General features: G+C 42.9%; 1 protein-coding gene across 1 annotated transcript in view; it reads right to left on the reverse strand.

Moving 5' to 3' along the window:
* Positions 1-14,561, reverse strand: part of Cfap61 (cilia and flagella associated protein 61) — a 265,147-nt gene that overhangs the window by 214,557 nt on the left and 36,029 nt on the right. The window contains exon 8 of the mRNA XM_026788484.1: positions 7,013-7,172. Within this exon, the coding sequence (XP_026644285.1) occupies positions 7,013-7,172 (160 nt within the window). The remainder of the gene's footprint in view (positions 1-7,012; positions 7,173-14,561) is intronic.

Raw genomic sequence — 14,561 nt, forward strand, 5'->3', positions numbered from 1 at the left:
AAATTTTTTGACATCAGTTCTTAGATAAACATGTAATTTTACCATTTTGGAGCATGGATGTAGGCACTTTGATGTGTTCATGAATGTAAACAAGCACTGTGGAGGTTAGAGGAAAATGTTGAATGTCTTTGTAGATGGAAGTTTCTATCATGGCTGGTCCTGCAGCCATTTAGTCTCAAAGAAACACACAGAGGCTTATATTAACTATAAGCTGCTTGGCCTATTGGCTCAGGCTTATTATTAACTAGTTCTTACAACTTAAATTAAGCATAATTTTTAATCTATGTTTAGTCACGTAACTTGGTACCTTTTCTCAGTAAGGCATTCTCATCTTGTTTCCTCTGTGTCTAGCTGGTGATTACAACTCTGCCTATCTTCTTCCTAGAATTCTTCTAGTCTGGTTGCCCCATCTATACTTCGTGCCTGGCTACTGGCTAATCAGCATTTTATTAAACCAATACGAATGACAAGTATTTACAGTGTCCAAGAGCATTATCCCACAGCATTTCCCCTTTTTATATTTTTAGCAAGAACCCTGAATCTAATCACTTTTGTTTAGCTTTTTTCCTCACCATTACTCATAATAACTTGTAGCCAACACTCTAAACAAAGACAAACATCTATAATCCATTTTTTGGGAATATTGGTGTAGTTTTCTAGGCTACTTCTTGATGACTAAGGGAGCTGATAATCTTATGGGGATTATCTTATGTCCTAACTAGAGTATTCTGTGAGACTGGATCATCTCAGCCAGCAGTCTTAATGCTGTTCTAGATGTAGAACTCAGAGGAAACTGCAACAGAGGTGCTCTGAAACGTTGGATCATCTGGGCCATCCGTTCCCATTGGAGATTTTCCAGGGGTTCTTCCTTGATCAAACTTTATTTTTCTTAGCCCAGAATGAATTCACAGCCTCTCATTTCCTGTGCAAACAAAAGCAAAGCCTCTTCTCCAAAGTAATGTATCTTTTGACTTAAATTTTGAAGTCAAGGCATTTTCAAAATATGTAGGTTGGATTAATCCAGCAGCATTTATAATCAAATGTCTTTTAGCAGCTGTTGCTCCTTCCTCAGCAGTCAAACATTTCAAAAACAGCACAATAACATACAAGATCCAGATTCCCTGTGTATTCTTCATCTTTATGTGGATTTTTTTACTCTGTTTTCTTTTTCTTTTTTAATTTTTAGTTCTTTGAGACAGGGTTTCTCTGTGTATCTTTGGCTGTCCAGGAACTAACTCTGTAGACCACATTGGCCTCAAACTCACAGAGATCTGCCTGTTTCTGTGTCCCAAGTGCTGGGATTAAAGGTATGCTCTACCATGTCTGACTACACTATTTCTTTTTTTAAGGACTTTTTATATTCTTCTTCTTTTCTATCCCAAGCCTATGTATAATTTTAAAAATACTGTAAACCGATTAGAGGTTTTTTTCCCCATCTGAGTCTGTCTTTACTGAATATCTTTATCTTTTTCTGATCACATGAGTTTTTAATCTGCTAAATGGCATGGCTAGGATTAAAGCTGCATCTTTGGCAGCTGGCTTCATCCCATTTCTTAGCTTTCTGAGAGTCTAGCATCATGGTGGAGGTACTGGTGGGAGCCACATTTATTGCCACAACTCTGCAGAATTTCTAGGTCCATGCCACCACCAAGAAGCATGCCACTGATTGCTTGTAAATACCATTTAAGTGTTTGGTGGTAGGGCCTCTTAAAAGACTGCAAGATTTTTTGCTGCTAACACTGAATCAGGAAACCTCTCTTGAAGGAAACAGAGCCTATCTGAGAAAAGATAGCTACCAAGAAGCTGCAACTGACTCCTGTTTTTTGTGGGTTTAGAATTGCTTTTTTTTTTTTAAGCTTTCTTAGGCTTTATGTGGATATACGTTGGCGAATGTTGGGCACCATTATATAGATGAAAGTTTCTGTCCTGCCTGGTCCCACAACTGTTCAGTTCCAAAGAATCATACAGAAATTATATTAATTACAACACTGTTTGGCCAATGGCTCAGGCACATTCCTAGCTAGCTCTTACATCCTAAATTAAACCATTTCCATTAATCTATGTATTGCCACAAGGTTGTGCCTTACTGGTAATGCTCTGGCATCTTTCTCCTTTGGCGACTACATGGCATCTCTTCAACTCTGCCCTCTCTCTCTCTCTCTCTCTCTCTCTCTCTCTCTCTCTCTAACTCTGTTCGGATTTCCTACCTGGCTTTACTCTGCTAAGCCATTGGCTGAAATAGCTTAATTCATCAACCAATAAAAGCAACACATATAGAGAAGGAAATCCCACATCATGTCTTTCTCAATTATTCCTCATCTTTTTTTTTTTCCTATTGATACAGGGTCTCTTGCTGAACCTGGAGCTCCTCGCTGATTCAGCTGAACTGACTGGCCAGCAAAGCGTAGGGAACTTTCTGTCCCTGCCTCCTCAGCATTGGAAGTGCAGGAGCATGTATCATGCCAGGCTTTTTAAGGTGCTGGAATCAAATTCAGGTCCTCATGTTTATGTGGTAAGACATTACTAGTTGAGCCATTCTCCAGTCCAATTTTAATATTTTTTTAATTAATTAATTTATTATTTATTTTTCACATACCAATCCCAGTTCCCCCCTTCTCCCACTTCCCCCTTCTCCATCCCACCTCCCATCTGCAATTTTAATATTTATTGAAGAGGAAAGGAAATTTGCCTACTAATTAGGTACATGTTATTTACTTTTATGTTAAGAATTATGTCTTGGCAAAATATTTGACACTGAAGCAGTAGAACATGACCAACATTTTCAGAGGTGACTAAGGTTTTGGTTGTGCAATTAAATGCTGAGGATGCTGCTTCCCATAAGGGTGTAACACAAAATGGCAGCAGTATGCCTAGGACTATCTTATAAACTGTTGGAAATCCTATCTTAGTCTCAAGCCGACATTAATTTTCTGATTTTGGGTGTGGTATATATACCTGTGAGTGTGTGCCCACACACGTTAGGGGCAAAGGTTGGCTATCTGGTCCCCTCTTTGATCACTTTCCAATTTTGAAACAAGGTTTCCCTATGAATGAACCTAAAGCTCATTGATTTGGCTAGATTTTTCTGGCCAATGAGCTTCAGAGATCTGTCTATCTCTACCCCTATCCAACTCTGGAGTTACAGGAATCATTTAATATTTTTTTTAATTCAAGCCAGCGACTCAAACAGCAATTTTTCAAACCAAACGTTTGAACACAATTCAATCAAAGATATACTAATTTGATACTTACAGACTGTAGAATCTTGATCAAAAAGTATCAAAAGTTTAAAAACATTAAAATCCCCACTCCTATTTTATATATAAAGTAAAACACTGCAATTCATAACATTCCTCAGCACATGGTACGACAGGTTGAGCACTGTAAACTGTACGTGTTATATGTTCAGAACAGTGAATTCACATGATATGACACAGGTGGGCATCTTGGAGTCATTACACAATTGCTTCTGAATTGGATTTTTGGTCACTAAGCATTAAAAAGCCTTTGATTGTTGCCAAAATTTTATAACCCTTACATTCAGACCCCACTGGGGTTTTGACCCATAGTTTTAGAAACTATGACTTGCCAGGCAGTGGTGGTGCATGCCTTTCATCCCGGCACTCTGGAGGCAGAGGCAGGCAGATCTCTGTGAGCTCGAGGCCAACCTGGTCCACAAGAGCTAGTTCTGGGATAGCTAGGACTGTTACACAGAGAAATCCTGTCTTGGTGGGGGTGGGGGGATGAATCTGTGACTAAAGAAACAGGTGGAGGTGTTGGGCTGGGCTGAGAGTGTAGCTCAGTGGTAGACTGCTTGCCTGGCATGCAAGTGCCTGAACTTGAGACCCAGACTGTTACTTTGCCCAGATGCAGAGAGGTAAATAAGAGGCTGGACTGTGCTTTTGAGACAGTTCCTGATGAAATTTATAAACCTTGGACAAGCTTGGGCAGAGACGAAATGAAGAGAGCTGCCCCTGCCCTGACTCTTTGGCATCAAGCTATGAGGATAAAGTGAGGTAATGATTATTAGCATCCTTTGGAATGAAAAACCGCTGTCCTTCATAGCTTTACTGTCAACTTGACACAACCTAGAATCACTTCGGAAGAGGGGACCTCAACTGAGTAATTGCCCAGATCAAACTGGCTTGTGGCCATGTTTGTAAGAGATTGTCTTGATTAATGATTAATGTGGGATGGGCCAGCCCACTGTGGAGGGACACCATCCCTAGGCAAGAGAGTTCTGGCTATATGATAAAGCCAGCTGAGCAGGAGAGAAAGCTGGTGAGCAGCATTTCCTCTGGTTTCAGCTTCAATTCCTTCCTGCCTTGGGCTCCTGCCCTGACTTCCCTTACTACTGGATCATGACCCGGAAGTGTGAGCCACATCAACCCTTTCCTCCACAAGCTGCTTTTGTCACGGCTTCGAGAAAGTAACTAGAACAATCATCAAACAAAATATGAGATATAAACTATAGCAAAATACAAACTGCAATGATGTGTGCTCATTTAAAACACAAATCTCGGTTCGTGTTTTTGAGAAATTATATTTCCGTAAAGGACTTTCACCAGAGTAATAAAACCTGAGCAGGTCACGGCTCATTTTCAGTCTTCTCTGGAGCTTCCTCTGTTGATGTGATGAAAAGATGGCTGTGGAATTTGTTGATGACTCTGCCTGGATATAACGAGCTGCTGAGGACCTATGACTCCATCCCTGAGGAATCGCAAGTCTACAATGGAAGCTCCCTGGTAACAATTTCATAAAGAATCATTTTTTGTGTCAGTGAACAGAAAACCAATTTTCAAAAATAAACACCCTGTGATAGGTAACACGTTTCCCTACTTCCTTTGCTTGCCACCCTGTCCTAGAGCAAATGGTTTTAAGAAATGGGCTGAAGGAGGTAATGAGAAGCCAGCTGCCTGCCTTTCCTGTCTTCGCAGACTTTTGCTACGCAGAGCCATAACAGATAACGTGTAGATGTGTCAGGCCCAGAGTTCAGCTAAACTCTGACTCTCCTCCTCCCTCCTCCAGTAAAATTTCTGAGACAGGAATTTTCCATTCATTCTATATAAGGAACAGCAGTAGTGTCAGGGAGACTCAGCCTCAGGAAGGGTCTATAGCCTTCCAATTTGCTTGGTTTGTTTTAGTTTTGGTTGGGATTTTTTTTGTTTGTTTGTTTTTGTTTTTTGATACAGTGTTTCTCTGTTTAACATCTTGGACTGTCCTGGAACTCTCTCTGTAGACCAGGCTGGCCTAGAACTCACAGAGATCTGCCTGCTTCTGCCCCTGACTGCTGGGATTAAAGACGTGCTCCACCACATCCGGCTGTTTTGTTTTGTTTAATGAAAACAGAAAAAAAAATTGTATGTTTGGCACTGAGCTAAGGACATCACAATTGCAATATTTACTCCTCCTACCCATCCCTTGATTGGGTATTATTTGTATCTCTCCTTTATACATGAGAACACAAGCTGCAGCAAGGCTCCCGCTTGGTGCCACCTTCAAAGAAGACTTCTAGCACTGGAAAGCAACTGTGACAACTTCTGGTTCGGGACTGTCTTATGTGTTTAAATGTTCCTCCAGAACATTCCTTCCCCAAGAGCCTGGGGAAGGCACCGTTCACCATGCAACAGTAATGACTCGAGTCTCACTTTCAGGAAGGGTGCTGTTGTCAGTACCAAAGGGAAGAGCCTTTCCACGGAGGGTTTCACCGTTCCATGTGATGAGTGTGCACCATCAGGACACGTGCATCCACTGTCTAGTATTTGGTGTGCCCACTGAAGGGACAAGGTTGGCTAAATGACACCTGTGACTGACTGGAACACCAAGTCCAGTGCCACCAACCATATTGCTCCTCTTCCTATTTTTGAACAACCTTACTAAAACCCTTCATGTTATAGGAAGCAGTACAATTTAAAAAAAAAAATCATGATTTTCCCCCAAAGAGTGACTGAATGGCCAATCATAAAGAAACAATGGCCACTATTATCAATGTTTACTGCTCACTAAATTCATTTAAGACATGGACACCAAGTATAGCATTTTACACGCCATACCTCAGTGAAAATCCACAACTCCTTCCTGATGGCAGTTTTCCTCACCCTACACATGGGGAACCCAGATAAGAGAATTGAACTGACACACCTAAGCTCGCCTGCCTGTTTTTATCTATCTTAAAGAATCTTATCTATCCATAAGAACCTACTTAACCATGAAGCTATCAGCAGAGATTACCTCATCTTACTTCATGAAATACTGACACAGACAATATTTCAAAATTCATTTTATGGCTCGAGGTTAAGAGCTTGTATTGTTCCTGCAAAGGACCTGAGTTCAGTTTCCAGCATCCATATGGTGGCTCACAATGACCTGTAACCCCAGCTCCAGGGGATCTGATACCCTCTTAATTACATACACAGACACACACATACACACACTCACACAGTATATACCCATACAGACATACACACTTAAATATAAAGTGAAAATTGATGTTATTTCATATATGCAGAAATCAGTTGTACAAATTCAAAATGACCATTTGCAATACACTCATGCTACAGAGGGTTTGCCCAAAGACATAAACACAGAAATTCTTATTGTAAAGATCAAAGTTTAAAAGTATACAGAGTCTTCAAGCTTGTTTGCTTTTTATACATTTAAATTTTTAAGCACTGGGGATTTAACCCAGGGAACCTAGTCCATATGAGACCAATGATCTGCCACTAAGATATTTCCCTAATCCCTTGAATTCTTGAAGTTATTTATTATATTCTGGTGTTCTCTCTCTCTCTCTCTCTCTCTCTCTCTCTCTCTCTCTCTCTCTCTCTCACACACACACACACACACACACACAGAGAAGAGAGAGAGAGAGACCCACAGATTTCACAAAGATGCCAATAACCATGTGGATGTACTCCATAAATGAGACTTGGAAGGGACTTTTTGTGAATAGCACAGCTGTGTGTAAGATGTGTGCTGACTTTTCTGGTATGTCCTGGGACAGCCACCATACCTTGGCTTTCTTGCAAACTTGACTCTCTTGATGGTTCCAGAAGATCGTCAGGATGTGGGACACAGAACCCATGGAAAGGGCCCAGGTCGAAGCACTCGTGCAGCAGGGGCAAGTTCACGCTGGAGCACACGCTCATGAACCCGACGGCCTTGCCTTCCACCTGCAACACCAGAACACAGCCACCTATCAGACTCAAGATCTGCCAAGAGTTCTTGGCATGTGGCCCGCTGGGAGCGTGGGGGACACTCTTGGGTTATTTAAGGGTGGAAGGGTCTTCCAGTAACTCTTGTGTCCAGTGCAATGCATAGAATACAGAACATGCTCAAAGGCATATCCAACAAGTGACCACTAGGGACGCTCTTAGGGGTTGGGAAATAACTTAAGGAGTCGCCAGAGTGTCCCTGAGGAGACCCTGGAAAGCTACACCTGTCCTCTTTCTGAACCGCTCCCTGCACCTCCCCTGTTCCACTTCCTCTGCCAGCCAGTGGGTTGGAGTTTGGTCTTTTGGAGTGTGTGTGTGTGTGTGTGTGTGTGTGTGTGTGTGTGTGTGTGTGTGTGTGTGTGTGTGAAAGTGACGCAGGTGGGGTGTATTTGCTGTTCTTTTTATTCCCCCATAAGCCCCCAACCTCTTAGACACTTTTCTCCACTCTGTCCTTCCCCACCCATCAATCACAGCTCTTTGTAAAATGGGTTGTTCCTAACCCATCCCATAAACCCCAACTTAGAAAACAGTCACAATCCGGGGCTCCTTAATAAGGGAAACTCTTCTATATCTCTTGATACACTTATTTATCACTTGACTGGTCGTGGAGAAGTGAAGAAAGGCTGTTTGGAGGGAAAGAGCTCCGTGAAGTCTGGACTGACATACTAACAAACAACCCTCTGCATACTAAATCCCTGGCTATGAAGCTCTTTGCAATGGTCGCCATGGTTTTAATATATGGTTTTTAAAATTTTTTTTTTTTTTGATGAGGAACACAGACTCCCAGGAAGCTGAGTGACTGACTGACTGACACAGCCATTCTATTTAGGAAGTGGACTCACAGTACTGTGCACCATCCATTCCCAAGGGGCAGCCCCACACAAATGGGCGATGCTTCAACATCCCACGGCAGAGAAGCAAGCGGCACGGATGTTTGATGATACAGCAAAAGACAGATAGCAAACTATTTCTCCAATTGCTTTGTGTGCTTGAAAAACACACAAAGGTGCCCTTTATCTTCAAGGAGTCCTTTTTAAAATGAATCTTCCTTGCATTTTCCTTTCTTTCCAGGACCCCTCCCCAAATGATACTTGCTATAAAAGGCTGATTTACACAGCTGTTTTGTAAAGCCGTTGACACTTTAATGAAAGTCCAAAATAAACATTTTAATTTTTTTCCCAAATAACAAGTAATTGTTTGTCTTGTTTGCACTCCCGAACAAAGGCTGTGGAACTGCAGTTGTCTGGCTTCTCTGTAATTTCAGGCCCAAGACTCAGCAGACGCTGATTAGCCAATCCATCTACCATATGTGCAGAAAGAGACGGCCAGCCTCACTCCCGGCAGGGAAAATTGGCATCCATCTTGGTTCACATGGAGATGTCCTTCCAATCTACAGCCGTGCTGGCGCAGCGAAACTTCCATGGCCTGAAATACCTTTTGCTGGCTTCATGGCGAGCTGCGTGTGCATGATAAGAATGTATTATTTATAAGACCGCCACTAGTAATGAGCTGTTACACTAATGGCTCATTGTGTTGGGGATTTGATTTCAAATGGCATGGATCACACATTCTGATGAAAATGAGAAAAACATGTTTTGCCATTAGGAACAAAGATTTAGCATTCTCCAATTCCACAACCTGTTATATTCCCATCACTCGGCTAGGGTTGTAACAACTTACAAAAGCCCACAGTCAAAGGCGGCAGCAGAGCAAGGACAGAGGATGGACACATCCGCTCTGGTCTTTGGGTCCCTTTCAAATGACTGCCTGGAGATACACCATTCTGGAATACCAATTTGCAAAACTCGCCTGGGGTATGTTGGTGTGTGTGTCACTTGTATAGTGCAGAGGCATTGGCTGCTGTTGCCGTTCAGCGGACACAGGTATTTTCTGCCGTCAAAGTCTAGAGGACAAAACTGGAGATTTTGCTCTTCCTGTCTGTCCTGTGAGTGTCTACATGACCACACATAAGATTTAGGACACTGGAAAACCATCTGTGAGCTTGCCTTGTCTTCACAAATCGGTCTAACTCACAGACACGTGTGCGCTTTGGCATTCATAACGCCGCTACCAAAACCCACACAGTCAGGCATCCCTTTTGGGTGACAATATTTCATAATGAGGGCTTTTGTCCTCGTTGTGACCGTTACTGGCTTTCATCCCCTTCTCTTGATGCCAAGTGCACGGCTAACCTGGCAGGCTCTCTCCCGCCTGCAGGTCAGTGGTGCTTTCTCGGACCACTGCTGCCCATGTCCGGGATGATGCCAAAACAGACGCTCTGCCCATCTGTCTCTAGGAACCGCCTTGGCCTCCAACTACCCTTCCTTGAAATCTCAGCTTGGAGTAAACACCAGATGTCAAGGTACACTTATGACAAGAAACCTGCAGCAAAGCCACAGCTCAGAACTTCTCCAAAGTAGCAAACAGGACAGAGAAAGTCAACAATTCCTCAACAAGGCAATGGCTTTTCTTCTAACGAAAGCCAAGCCCTCAAGAGCTCTACATGCTCAGCCTGAAACCGTCCTGTACTGGGTTGGAAAGAGGCACACTTGATGCACGTGGGTTGGAAAGAGGCACACTTGATGCACATTGTCCTGTTACCCTTGGTTAGTGGTGGCTACAGGGTAAATGGACCAGCCAAAGAAACCCACCCTGGTTCTGAAACCAGAGGCCAGTGAAAGAAACTCACCCTGGTTCTGAGACCAGAGGCCAGTGAAAGAAATAGACCCTGGCCCCAAAACTAGAGCTAAAAACTTAAAAAGGGAGAAGTGAAAGAAACATAGTTTGGCCTTGAAATAGGAGCCAACTATGCCCCTGACCAACTAAACCAACCAATCCCTAAGCAGGAAAACTAACCAATCTCTGAACAGACAATAATCTCCCTGGGAAAACTCCGCCCCTAAGAAGCCCTATATAAACCCTTCTGCCTGTTCTGTTGTAGGCAGCCCTTTCCTACCCTGGCAGAGGCAGCTACTTTCCTGGAATCCTCCTTCCCAAATAAATCTCTTACTAAAAAGAGTTTTGGGTGACGCACTTTCCCCAATGCAGAAAAGAAGAACCTTTGCTGAGACTTTCCCTTAGGGTAGCTGACTTTCCCTTAGGGTAGCTGAGCAGAAAAAGTAAAAACTTTTCGCTGCCGAGGAGATTGCTACATTTCTGCAGAGTCTCTGCTTTAGCAGAGTGAAACAAAAGAGGTAACATCTTGGGCAGAAGAAGAGCAGAGCAGAAGAAGGGGATAGCTTTGCTAGGACGATCCTAGAGGGGAACAGAGCAGAGCTCAGCTGTAACAGCTCTCTCTAGGAGAGGAGCAAGACTACTGACTACTATGTCCTGCTGGGAAAACCATCCCCTACCGCAACCCCAGCTCCACATATTGCTTTACTTCCTGATGAGTTAGGCCTGACTTCCTGAGTCAGGTTACCTTTCCCTCCTGAGTTATCCCTTCGCAGCTCCAGGTATCATCTGAATTCCCCACAAGTCAGGATACCTTTGCCTCCAGAGCTGTCCCTTTGCAGCTCCAGAACTGGAACACACACTTACAGTGGCTGCCCCAGTAGATGTTAACAAATGCCCATTCAGTGTTGGGAAGAAATGCCCGGATGTTTAGTGTTTGCCAATGGTAAAATATTGTCATCATGGTAGTTTTAAGTTGCCAACTGACGTCATCAAACATGGAGTAGAGATGTAGGGCAGAGATATGTGATGGCATTATTAAATACTATGTCCATGGGATAAGACCACAGACAAAATCCCCAAGGGCTACATAATACTAAAAGAAATCAATTGTACCCTTTAAATATTTACTATAATTTTTTGTTTTGTTTTGTTTTGTTTTTTGAGACAGGGTTTCTCTGTAGCTTTGGTGCCCGTCCCGGAACTAGCTCTTGTAGACCAGGCTGGCCTCGAACTCCCAGAGATCTGCCTGCCTCTGCCTCCCGAGTGCTGGGATTAAAGGCGTGCACCACCACCGCCCGGCTTACTATAATTTTTTATACTGTAAGTTTATACAAGTGGCTTTTTGTTTGGGGGTTTGTTTGCTGTTTTGTTTTTGAGACAGGGTCACATGTTGTCTAGACTGGCCTTGAACTGGTTATTTAACTATGGGTGACCTTGAACTTTTGATCCTCCTGTCTCTGCTTTCCGAGTGTGAGGATTACAGGTACATGCCACATGCTGAGTTTATATGGCAGGAACTCTACCCAGTGAGCTACATCCGCAGGCTATACAATTTTTTTTTGTTTTGTTTTGTTTGGTTTGGTTTTTGTTTGTTTATTTTTGGTTTTTCAAGACAGGGTTTCTCTGTATAATAGCCCTGGCTGTCCTGGAACTAGTTCTTGTAGACCAGGCTGGCCTCGAACTCACAGGGATCTGCCTGTATCTGCCTCCTGAGTGCTGAGATTAAAGGTGTGAGCCTACACGTTTTAATAATGGCTATGTTCAGCAAATAGCTTGCAAAGTTCCTGAGGATTTGACAACTAGCTCTCTCAAGCTAGACCAGATACCTCCACCCAGTGTAGTGACATGTCCAGGATGACAGGTAGGGTGGAACAGTAGGACCAGTATTTAGCTTGAACCTGGAAAGGCTTCAGACACAAGATGTGGCTTTCCTGCCTGGTTCCTGTTCCCAGGCCCTGCCTATGTTCTTGTCCTTGAATATAATCTGTGGTCTCCTCTCTCTGGAACATAAAGCTTCTGATCGCTGAGGCAGCACAGCCTTTGGAGGAGAGTAGGTTGACGCCATCACCTCTTAGGGACACCAACGTTGATGTAGGAGGGTCGGTCATCTTTCTATGTGTTACTTTCATTGATTAATAAAGAAACTGCCTGGCCCATTAACTCTAGCCTCTTACTGGCTAACTCACTAATCTTGATTAACCCATTTATATTAATGTGTGTAGCACCACAAGGTGGTGGCTTATCGGGAAGATTCTAACAAACATCCATCTTGGGCCAGAGCTTCATTGCGCGTCTGCCTCACTGCTTTCTACCCAGCATCCTGTTCTGTTTACTCTGCCTACCTAATTTTCTGTCCTATCAAAGGGCCAAGGCAGTTTCTTTATTAACCAATGAAAGTAACACATAGAGAGTTGACCGACCCTCCTACATCATTTCCCCTTTTTCTGTTTAAACAAAAAAGAAAGGGTTTCACTTTAACATAGTTAAATTGCATATAACAAAACAGTTATCAAGCAAGAATCAAAGTTACAATATTTATATCTATTTATCTTTATCATAACAATGGAAAACCATAACCATCTATCTATTCTTCAACTCTATCAAAGACTCCAGAAGGATATAATATTCCCTAAGTAAACAAGAAGTAAGCAACTTCCAAAACTCTAGAAATGACAGAGACATCTCATTTTCTGTGTATTTTCCATCTTTGTGTGACTTTTTTAACCTCTATTTTGTTTATTTTTACTTTTTGAGACAGGTTCTTTGTATATCTTTGTCCTGGAATAACTCTGTAGACCAGGCTGTCCTTGAACTCACAGAGATCCCTCTGTCTCTTCCTCCCAGGCATTGGGATTAAAGGTATGTCCTGCCACACCTTGAAGTCTCAGAGGACAATTTACCTCAGGCTCCCAAGTCTTGGGATTAAAGGTGTGTACCACCATACCCAACTACTTAAATGAATACAATTTGTGTGTTGTTATTTCAGGTAAAGCTAGCCAGGTGGCGGGAAGCGGCCCACCCTCCTATCACTACACAACGTCTCAGGGTTGACACTGCCACTTCCAACCTGTGGCTTTCTTCACCTCCATGTTCACATGGAAAGTGAAAGAAATAGGCCAAGAAAACGAACAAGGCAGAGGTCACAACTGTGGCAGATCAGTTCCTCAAGGGATTTGGGGTGGCACTAACACCCTATATAAAACCAGAGCACTAAAAGATTCCTACAAATGAAGACTGGATCACACAGATGGAGACGTAACAGGAAGATCAAAGTCCTTGTTCAGGCTCTGCACGATTTGTTGCCTGTAGTTTTCGGCGGTTGTGGAAAAACACTGCTTTTCAAAATGGTGCTGCTTTGGCCCAAATGCTTCCTGATCCTTCCTTTTCTCATCAGCCTAGAGCTGAAGGCTGAGCTGTGAAGAGAGCCATCAAGCAGACCGCACGTCAAAACCACATGGGGAGCGTTAAGATGCTCCCTGGCTACTCCAGCAGAACACCCCACTTCAAGTAAAAGAGAGGGATGTTTAATGTCCTTTTCACTCCTCCCCACTCAGAAACCTAAAAGAAGGAACCCCTGTACCCTACCATGGACTGGAACTCTCCTCAGAGCCCCCACCATGCTGCCATTGTCTCCGTCTATGATGCTAATAACTCTCCAAATAAATCTCTTGTCACAACGGGCCCTCCACCTCAGTATGTCCTTGAATTCCAAGCCAAAACTTGCATTACTATTCTATTTATTATTATTATTGATGTTGTTATTGCTACCACCACCCTGTTGGGAGTAAAATGATCTCACTGTAGCTTCTGTTGTTCTGTTTTGTTTTTGAAACAGAGTGGCCTAGATTTGGTTTTGCATGTGGGCTAGTCCTGCCCCAGTCTTCTAAGTACAAGGATTCCAGATGTGAACCACCATGGCTGGCTTCACTGTGCGTTTGACATCTCACGATGCCAATGACTCCTTCTCATGTGCCACTGACAATTTCTGTATTCTTTTTTGAAGGTGGGGCTGTCAATCAAATCCTTTGCCCACATCTATTTTGGAGTATTTGACTCTGTATTCGTTACTGTAAGAATTATGACGCTAGCATAAAGTTGGCACAAAGTCTGAATGTCTTCCGGGAGAGTCTCGTAGTCAGCAAGGCTGTGAGGCCCGATGTGGAAGCAAGCCTCAAACTGCTCACCTTATTTACACACAATATTTGCTCTCAAATTTCAAGAAAAGTCATGTTCTTTATGAGGTCTTACAGCTTCAGCAAAAGAGAAAAGAGTGTATGAAGAAAGAATCCCTAAAAATATCACCCCAGAAACAAAATTGCAAATTCCAATTTTTAATGCTTTTCAAGCAGCTGGCATAGAAATCTCTTTTAAAAATCAAAGTCAAACATCCGTTTGCAAACAAAAACATAATTATGATTCTATTAATGAACAGGATGGGTAGGGATCCAAGAGCTCTATTCACTTCATGTTTGTTTACTATTATTATTTATTATTGTTGCTAATGGTTTACTTGAGACAGGGTTTCTTTGTGAAACTGTCCTGGCTATCCTGGAACCTACTGTGTAGACCAGGCTGTCCTCAAACTCACAGAGATCCACCTGTCTCTGCCTCCCAGTTGCTGGGATTAAAGGCGTGCGCTACCACTGCCTGGCTGTTAATTATTATTTTTAA

Source organism: Microtus ochrogaster, unplaced genomic scaffold (genome assembly GCF_000317375.1).
Source record: "Microtus ochrogaster isolate Prairie Vole_2 unplaced genomic scaffold, MicOch1.0 UNK3, whole genome shotgun sequence".
NCBI lineage: Eukaryota > Metazoa > Chordata > Mammalia > Rodentia > Cricetidae > Microtus > Microtus ochrogaster.